Source organism: Haemorhous mexicanus, chromosome 20 (genome assembly GCF_027477595.1).
Source record: "Haemorhous mexicanus isolate bHaeMex1 chromosome 20, bHaeMex1.pri, whole genome shotgun sequence".
NCBI lineage: Eukaryota > Metazoa > Chordata > Aves > Passeriformes > Fringillidae > Haemorhous > Haemorhous mexicanus.
In genome coordinates this window covers 195062-204465 of record NC_082360.1, presented here as the reverse complement: position 1 = coordinate 204465, position 9404 = coordinate 195062, and the positions used below count along the sequence as shown (strand labels likewise).

The 9404-nt window shown below is 50.4% G+C and overlaps 1 protein-coding gene across 1 annotated transcript in view; it reads right to left on the bottom strand.

The window, feature by feature from the left end:
• Positions 1 to 628: 628 nt before the first annotated feature.
• Positions 629 to 9404, bottom strand: part of LOC132336797 (heparan sulfate glucosamine 3-O-sulfotransferase 3B1-like) — a 29500-nt gene continuing 20724 nt past the window's right edge. Inside the window, exon 2 of the mRNA XM_059864669.1 lies at positions 629 to 4652. Within this exon, the coding sequence (XP_059720652.1) occupies positions 4034 to 4652 (619 nt within the window). The 3' untranslated portion in view covers positions 629 to 4033. The remainder of the gene's footprint in view (positions 4653 to 9404) is intronic.

Sequence of the window (9404 nt, the reverse complement as noted above, 5' to 3'; positions counted from 1 at the left end):
GGCGCTGGGTGCAGCAGGGGATGCCCAGATGGATGTGCCCAGCAGGGCCGAGGGCAGCCCCCAGACCCTGAGCTGGTGCTGGGTGCAGCAGGGGATGCCCAGCTGGATGTGCCCAGCAGGGCCGAGGGCAGCCCCCAGACCCTGAGCTGGCGCTGGGTGCAGCAGGGGATGCCCAGATGGATGTGCCCAGCAGGGCCGAGGGCAGCCCCCAGACCCTGAGCTGGTGCTGGGTGCAGCAGGGGATGCCCAGCTGGATGTGCCCAGCAGGGCCGAGGGCAGCCCCCAGACCCCTGCCTGGGCAGCATGGGGCACCTCTGCTCTCCCCAGGAGAGCCCCTGGCTCCGGGGAGCCCTGGCCCAGGACCGTGTCCCTCTCCCCGGGCTCACCAGCGGCCCCTGGGCTTTGCCCCTGGGCCAGCGCAGCAGCACGGGCAGTCCTGGCAAGAACAGCACATCCAGCCCTCCCCAATGAACACAGCCGTGCCTGTCGCTTCGGAAAATAGAGCTTTTATTTGTTCATACAAATAGTATGAATTATCAGAATTTCATTTTCCTAGAAACATCTTTCTCTGTGTAAAATTAATTTGTGTTGTACATACCACAAAATACTCCATATGCTTTTTTTTAGATTTTCTTTTTTGTGGCTTTTTTTGTTTGTTTTCCTTTCTATTTTGTTCTTTTTTTTTTTAACAAATTGGCTACTAGACTATAGAACCATGTTACAGACAACAAATCACTAATAGCTATACTGCACTTCCAAATACAGGACTGAATGAAACTCAGCCATAAATTAAAGTTACAATGTGAAAAAGAAAATCAACTGATCAAACTTCTCAACACACCTCCAAGCTTAATTTAAAAAAAAAGGGGGGGGGGGTATTTAAAAAAAAAAAATGCACCGATTCCAATATTAGCAACCAGATGAACACCACAGAGAATTCACCTTCATTGTCATATTTGTTAGGTAAGGCTTTTTTACATTAAAAGTCTAGTGCAGACTTCATTATAAAGGATATTGAGACAATTTGCTTATGGTTAGAAGAGTTATTCCACTCTCTGTATTTCCACTCTCCAACAAGTTTGCTCCACAAGAGTTCTTCGCAGCAGGGCTTGATTATACAAATTAAGCCCACAGTCTGCTGTACAGCTGAGGAAGGCATTGGGATATTAAAAACTTGTTTCCAGGAAAGCAAGGAAGACTTGCAAGGGGATGCAGAACCCTTCAGGCATTGAGCAGCCGGCAGAGACTCCGGAGGGAAGCACCTGGAAAGGAGCCCATGCCAGCACACAGGTCCTGGAGGCTCCACCAGTGAAACACTGGGAGGTGGCACAGCCATGGCTGGGAGCTCACCCAAGGGCCAAGTGGAGAGGTCAAGCTTCTTTCCATGCATTGCATAAGCTGCTAGAAGGAAGACTGAGGTTTTGAGAACCAAAAATCACTTGTTTTTCCACCAGGAAGTATTTTCTTAGTTCCTGCAGCTCCTTCCCTTCAGTCACCCAACAGTGGCAGGGTCTGGGATAAAGCAGACATAGTCCTGCACTCATCACCTGTCCTGGCAGCAGGAAACAGAGCCAGGGACCTGGCTGGAGTTGAAGCCAAACCCCTCAAAAGTGCATAGATCCACCAGCTGCTTGGGCCTGCAGCTGGATTTTGCAGGACAGAGGGAAAGCAGGGGCTGTCAGCCTGCAGAGCCCAGCAGGTCCCTCATCCCCCCTGAACCCTCTGAAGTCAGACTGCATTGGCCCGAAGTGTCATTTCTTCACTAGAAAAGGCTCAGGGCAAGAAGGAGAATTTCCCTTTTTGTGAGATGTGTTTGGAGGCAAACCCCAAGGAGGGATTTAGATCCTGCTCATAGCATCTTTGTAGGCAGCCCAGCCTGATGCTGTTATGCTTAAAAATCTCCCTGTCCTTGAGGTCAGCCACACGCACTCCACCTCAAGTGTGAACCCACACATGGCGGAGCGAGTCCCCAAATCCCTTTGGAGGTGTGACACTGCTGAGCAGGCCAAAAGCCCTCAGGTTTAAACAGAGCTCTGAAGGGCAGCTCCCTGGCACTTGCAGCAGACCCAGAGCCAAGTCTGCTCTTTGCTCTGTCTGCTGGAGCAGGACTAGCTCGAGGCCCAGACAGAGCAGCCCAGGCTCTGAGGAACATTTTCATCACCCAACAGCCATGGCAGAGAGATAGAAGGGGCAGGCAAGAGTGAGGAGGCTGCAAAAGTAAAACAAACATTCGGGAAACACTACTGAATGAGCCCCACCGCAGCTGGGCACAGCAACAACGGGCAGCTCTAAGGGAGAGCTACGGGTAACTATGGAGAGGCAGAGGGCATGGATTTCCATAGGCAACGCATCTGAAATTAGATATTCTGCCCATTGGTGCTTCTGCTGTTTCCAGTTTCGCTCACACTGCCTCTGGAAGTGCTCCCACAGCAACACCAGGAGATGCTCGGTGCAGTGCAACATTTCAGGGCTGCAGATGAGGTGTGGGGAGTTCTGCTGCCCAAAGACATCAGAGCTCTCTTTCTGTTAAACATTCAGTGAGAAAATCACTTCTGCTGCCACCTTGCTCTGAAAGTCTTCCAGTCAAGTTGGCAGAACCTCTGACAGCAGTGATAAGGCATTGGACACATATAGTGCTTATCAGGACCTCCTGAGCTCACAGAACACTGGCAGAGCTCTCAGGACAGCCCACCTAACCTGTCCTGGAGTCCCACAGCAAGTGCTTACACCCGAGGAGAAGGATTTAATTCAGGTTAATGGTTGCATGTTTGGAGCCTCCTGTCCTGCCTGGCTGCTACCCCAGCCAGGGCATCCCGGGACTGCCAGGAGTACCCCAACCCCAGCATGCCCAGATTCCCCCCTGCCTTCCTACAGATTCACCCTTGTTGGTAAAGCAGCACTTCTCCCTGGCTCCAAGCAAATGATGCTCCTTGGGAGACACCACAGACGGGGTGCTGGACCAAAAACTGATGGGAATTAAGAGGGCTAAGGGTGATGTTCCCCAGTCTCATGCACTGGGAGGTGCTGCAGTGGCCATGGGCCTGGAGGTGACAGTGCCTGTGCCATGTCCTGGGACACGCTCCATGCTGGGCATGATGCCAGGCAGACACCTGAGGTTCTCCCAGTGGTTCTGCTGGTGTCTTTGGTGGGTGGAGGGTGCTCCATGTTCTGCAGGCTCTGCCATCTCCCAGCAGTGCCTGGTGTGCATGGGTGTTCCTGGAGCGACACTTTCTGCAAGTTACTCTGACCAGCACTACATGTCACACACAGACACAGCATTTTACATTTGTCCTGCAGTAAAGATTTTAAATGCATAGAGGGATTGTGGGAAAGAACCTCCTGGACAAAAGACAGGAAGGAAAACTGTACTGAGGAGAGCTTTGCCTATGCAACAAGCTCTGCAACTTCTCTGCTGGAAAAAGAGCAAATTGCCCTCCTGGCAATCCTGAGCAGGAGCCCTTGGCTTGGGGTTCCCAGGCTTACAGCCACTGGGAAAACATGCTGCTGCTCAGCAGAGGTATGTGGGGTGCAGGGATGCCCAGCCTTCCTCCCAGCCACCCCAGAGAAACACCCCCCAGGGCCATGGAACTAGCCAGAAAACTGTGGGATGATGGAGCACAACAGCGGAGCAGAGACTGGGACACTGGAATAGGGAAAGCAAGTGTTTATAAAGGCCAGATACCCGTAACAAAAATAAACTTGTGCTTTCCCTCCCTCCCTCCTTCTGATTTTTAAATACAAATTTTGTTTAGGAAAAGTGGAAGCACTGTCTGTTACAAACCAAACAAAAGAGAAAGAAGAAGGGCAAAAAAACAAGGAAAGGAGAGACATTAGAATTAAACACCGTGGAATGTTAAACAGGTTACAGGCTACCGTTCTAGCCAGTGCGGTTAGGCAGCTTAGTGAATTAATTGCTTAGGAATTAAAAATAAATTATTATAAAATAGATTTCTGTACATTTTACATACATATATATCTCTTTATATAAGCAAACCGTGCTGGGCAAATAACAGGGGACTTTCCCATGCCAGGCTCAGTCCCAGCCGAAGTCCTGCCCTGTCATCTGGTAGAACTTCATGTTGAAGGGCCTGTAGAAGTCTCTCAGCCTCTGCACCACCTCCTGGTCAATGTCAGGGTGGGTCCTGCCTTTCGTCTTGCCCAGGCAGTGGGGTTTGCTGCTGCCCTCCGCCTTCTTCAGGCATGGGAAGCCCTTGGTTTTGTTGAAGTAGAAGTGTTTGTCCGTGATGATCCTCTTGAGGCCCAGAAAGTCCTGGACCCTGCCCAGCTCCCCCGCGGGGTCGCTGATCAGCCTCTCCCCGCTGACGAAGAGGATCTGCCCGATGGGGAAGTGCAGCAGCCAGTTCTCCAGGTGCTTGGCGTAGATGCCGATCTGGATGGCGCTCCACGAGGTGTCAATGAGGCCTGTAGTCCTGTTTTTGAAGGTCAGGCTCTCGAAGGTGGGGATGTCAGGCTTCTTGGAGAGCGTCTGGGTGTAGTCCGAGATGGCTCTGGTCACGGGGTCCCGCACCACCACGATCAGCTTGGTGCCCTTGCACATGGAGGAGATGCGGGCTGGGGCCTCCTTGGTGACAAAGTAGCTGGGGGTCTTCTCCATGGTGATCTGCCCCTCCAGTGTCCTGGGCATCAGGTCCCTGCCAGCAAAACACACAGACATGGATCAGAAGGGCAAGGAAGAGGAACAAAAATATCCATATGCATTTACATGTATGTTCACACAAGAATTCTTCTCCCTAAAATGCCTTCACAGGCCATTTGGATCATACAGACAAATCCATTTCCCATTGATTTAGGGATTAGGGGAGGATTATTATTAAAGGCCACTGTATTAGAAATCCAGTTGAGTAATCCCCCAGTTATTCATGAGTGGATTAGCTGAGCTACATTCTGCGCTTGGACCATGGCTGAATGTATCACACCAGCTCTAGACTGGTCAGGATGGGTCCTGAGCTGCACCAGGTGGCTGTTTTGGCTCATGACAACACCACTGAGACCTCAGCGCCAGTCCAGAGCTCATTTCCCATGGGAATGAGAGGATGGTACAGCAGAAAAGCAGGAGATCACTAGAATGCGTTCACCTCGTTTTCCCTCAGCATTCCAAGTGCAAAATTTTCCCAGTCCAGGCAAGAGGGTGCAATTTTTCTCTGGCTTGCCAACAGCAGGACTTCACTCACAGGTGTCCTCTTGCACCCAGTTTCATCCACTTCTTTACTATTCCCTATCACTTGTTTCCTCACATGAACTAGAAAGGGCATCAAGAGCTGCCTGTGGCATCTTCAGCACATCCCAGTCCAAGAGACAATGAGGACAGCCCCACCCCAGCACTGCCCCACGGGTTACAGCAGGTCAGCATATGGGATACAACCTCAGAACATGGGCAGGACATACCTTCACAAAGTACTTTTAAAACTTAAAACTTCCAGCAATTCCACCTTATTCCCTGCCTATTCCTAATTAACCACATGGGGAAAGAATAGGGAGCTTGCAGAATTGATGGAAGTGGCATGAAGCAGGGAGAGTAATTTTTTCCGATTATTCGCTAGGCAAGCTAAAATATTTTAGACCGTTTGCCAGTTCTTTCCCTTTATAGCCCAAACAGACTTGTTCGCTCTGGGTTGAGAGACAGTTGAAAAGAAAAGGCAAAAGGGGAGTCAGGCACGAAATTAAAGTTATAAAACTTGATTAAGTTTTCAAAGCATCCACCCAGCACAGAGAAATAAGCAGCCAGTGTGTGATCTGCAAGCCTGAAGCTGTGCTTCCCTCAGCCATAGGACACCACACAGAGGCTGCTCCCAACAGCCATCTCCTCCCTGACTGCTTTTATGCTTCCACAGCAAAGATCACCAGGGCTCTTGCAATTAACACAGCCACTGATAATTTGTGCTAAAGCCAATGGGAAGAAAACTCAAGGGAAGAAAACTGACCAATCTGTTCTGAGGGCAAATAACAGGGGATCCAGGAATGAGAGGTCTGTTTGCATCGAAAATCATCCTATGTCTCTGAAATTTGGTCAGTAGCTTTTTGTGCAACTATTGGTGAGCTCACACTGTACCTGGTATTTTACTTCACCAGCCTCTGGCATGACCTTTGTGCAATTTGTTTACTGGCAAGGGGCACCCAGTGGCTGCAGCTCCATCCTCCCTGTGAGCTGTGCCGAGAGGCTGCCAATAAAGCCCCTTCTCCACAGTCCCAAGGTGGGACACAAACCCTGGGCCAGATCTGCATGGCACTCAGGTAGAAGTGGTAATGGACAAGCTGGACTGGGGAGGAAGAGGATATCAGCTTGTGGAACCTCCAGTCATGGCCAGAGGTGGTGGCAACCCTGAAGGCTGGGATTTCAAGTCCACACGAATGGAGTTTTACATGCAGATAAAAATCACACTGGTCTACCAGATACCTGGGATGTGAGAGCTTCTGGAAGGCAGGAGCTAGTATGTGTGCCAAAACCAGCAACCAGAATAAAACTCTGACTAATCCTCCGCCTTTCTGGCCAACTCTGCAACCCCATAACGCTGTCACAAAATAGGGCCAGTCAATAACACTCAGAGCAACTGTTAAATTTGTCGTGGGCTGAGGTAGATTTCAACATTTGCTCATTAAGTGGTGTCCCCTTTTATGGCCACATTAAACCCAAGTTCTACATCCTTCACTGGCCACCAACTGCTTTTCAGCTTGATTTAAGAGGTTGTTTTCTACCCATGAAGTCCTTAATGGCCTGGGACCTGGCCTAGAGAGGAGAAAGCTTCTCAAAACATTCTCAGGTTGCCTGTGTTCCACTGAAGCCCTTCAGCTTTAGGTCGGGTTCACTGGATTGCTGGTTGCATGGGGCCCTGCATTTTGGGACTGATTTCTCATCCAGGACTACTACAGCCAGTATTTATCAGTCTCATGGGAATGATGCAAGGTTTATTTTTCCCCTCCTTGCACAAGAAAGGCATTGGGCAGGGCTGGGCTGTGAAGCAGGAGGAAATTGCTGGGGATGGAGTGCCAAGTCAGTTGATTCAGTTGGGAAACACGGGTTCTTAATTAGCATTTCAGCAAATACAGAGGAGCTCACCATAAGTGGAAGAAAGCAGGGAGTAACTCTTACCTAAGAGGCATCCATTGGCCTTGTATCAGCCCCTTTGCAGAGCAGATAATCTCCTGGACCCACACTGCACTTGTGGCTGAAAGTATTCAGTTCTGGGCAAGCCTAAACCTCCCAGATTGTTTTTTTTGGAGAGGGCCTGAATTCTTGGCAATTTAAGAACATTTTGCTGGTGACCCATCACAGCAAGCAAAGCAGAACAAGGCACATTGACACACCTACTGCCCTCAGATTGGCCAACACGGGCTGAGGTGAGCAGAGGCAGAAACAGAACCTTCACCCCATGCACACAGCCTGGATCCACCAAAAACAGCCCTCGGGCCCCTGCTCCTGCTCTTCCTTCATTGTACCACATAGGTGCCAGGTATAGCCCAAAACTGAGACCCTCAAGATTGTCTCAGACTCTGCTTTGTTTGTAAAGTGGCTGCATGAAAGAAAGACAGCTGCAAGTGAAGCCAAATATTGTAGCCCACAGAAATCGTTTGAACCTCTGACAACACCACATCCAGGAGCAAAGTTTTACTGCATGGGCATGTCAGTTGTGAGGAGGTTTGCTGTGGTTTCCATAATCTCCCACAGAGGCACCATCCATCATGCTGGCAGCCAGAGACAGCAGAGCCTCAGGGACAGAAGGAATGGGTACGCTGGCTGGTCTGAGCTCATAGTGGTGGAAAGAAGAAGATTTTATTTCCATTCAAGCCACAGCTGAAGAAGGGCAACTTGGCCCAGCAGAGCACTGCAGCTCCAACACAACACACTGGACATACGTTTTGGTGGAAGGAGGACTAGATCCAGAGCCAAACATATCTGCTCCTGGGGCTCCAGGACAGCAAGGGCCATGCTAAACTACAGCTGCTGCTTTGGGAGCGGAAAGAGGAGCTATGATGGTGAGAAGCCACGATGCCCTGGTGGGATGCAGCCCCTTGGGAGAAAGGGGTGGGGTCCAGCAGAAACCCCCGTTCAGCTCAGGTGGATACAGATCACCCCAGGCAGCTTGTGACCACTGTGGAGCCTCTGTTTCCATGGAGGATTCTCAGGCACCATGGAGACATGGGCAGCTCCTGCCAGCACTGCCAGACACAAGGTGAGAAAGGCAGAGGTGCAGCTACCACTGCTGTCCATAGAGGAGAGCAGAGGGAGATGACAGAGGGAACGGGGCTGTGGGAAATAGAGAGCTCAACTGAGCCCCAGGGCTGGATAGAGTCACCACTGAGGGCCATAGTGGAAACTGTAGTAGAAAATATGGTATGAAAACCTTGGCAAGCCATCCCTCCTGCCTTCTGGCAACCTAGAGTTCAAAGACCTCTGGAGACAGCATCTGCATCCAAATCATCCTATTTCATAGCGACTATGAACTGTCTAATCCTTTCAAACCCACAAATACTTCTGGCCTTGAGAACATCCCACAGCAGAGAGTCCCAGCACCAAAGCCCTGCCTCTACCCGTCATTTGAACTCCATCCCCACCTCCCTGCTTGGGAAGGGATGAGGCACCTGCTTATTGAGCATGGATGAAGGAAATGAGGATGAGGAGCACCAGCAGAATCCCAGCATCCTTTATTCCCCACCCAGCCCAGCCAGAAAGCACTGGTGGGGCTCAGCACTGCGGACCAGGGCAGAGCTGCCAGCAACTGGGTCCCAGCAAGGGGAGGAAGTTGCTGCATGAGCATAGCTAAGAATTTTGCACAGCTATGAATTTTGCACAGGCAAAGAGCAAGCCCCTAACCCTGAGCTATTAACATGTCAAGAGGGACAGAGGAAAAGCTTTTCCTTTAATGAACATTTCCTTGGTGAAGCCTGCACCCTCCGTAGGCGAAGCGATAGGCTTAGTCTAAAGATGGATTGGCCTACTTTACCTATTAACCACTTAAACTAATGTAATAAAGGCTCTCTTCATTCAAACAGTCCTAATCCCCAGCCCCAAGCAGCTCTGAAACCTGGAATAAGAAGGGATACTAAGATGAACTCAGCCAGGCTGTTGCTTGGAAAGGCACTGGGCAGGGGATTTTGTGGGGGCTTTATAAGAGCAAACTTCTCCAATGTGAAAATCAGACCCAGAGTGAGATAAATTTACCAAGTGGGGATGACAGGTGGCCACATGGTAATCCAATCCTGAAGCCTAATGCCCTTTGTGGCAGCTTTTGTCTGCACAGAGGGGCTCCAGGCTAATCTGCTGTTACTTCTCAAGGAGGAACATGCCAGGGGGGTGAGAGGACCCCCACAACCTGTTGCTGCTTTATTTGCCACAGGTAGGACAGACCAGTGCAGGACAGAGCACAGCTGTGGTGTCTGGTTTTATC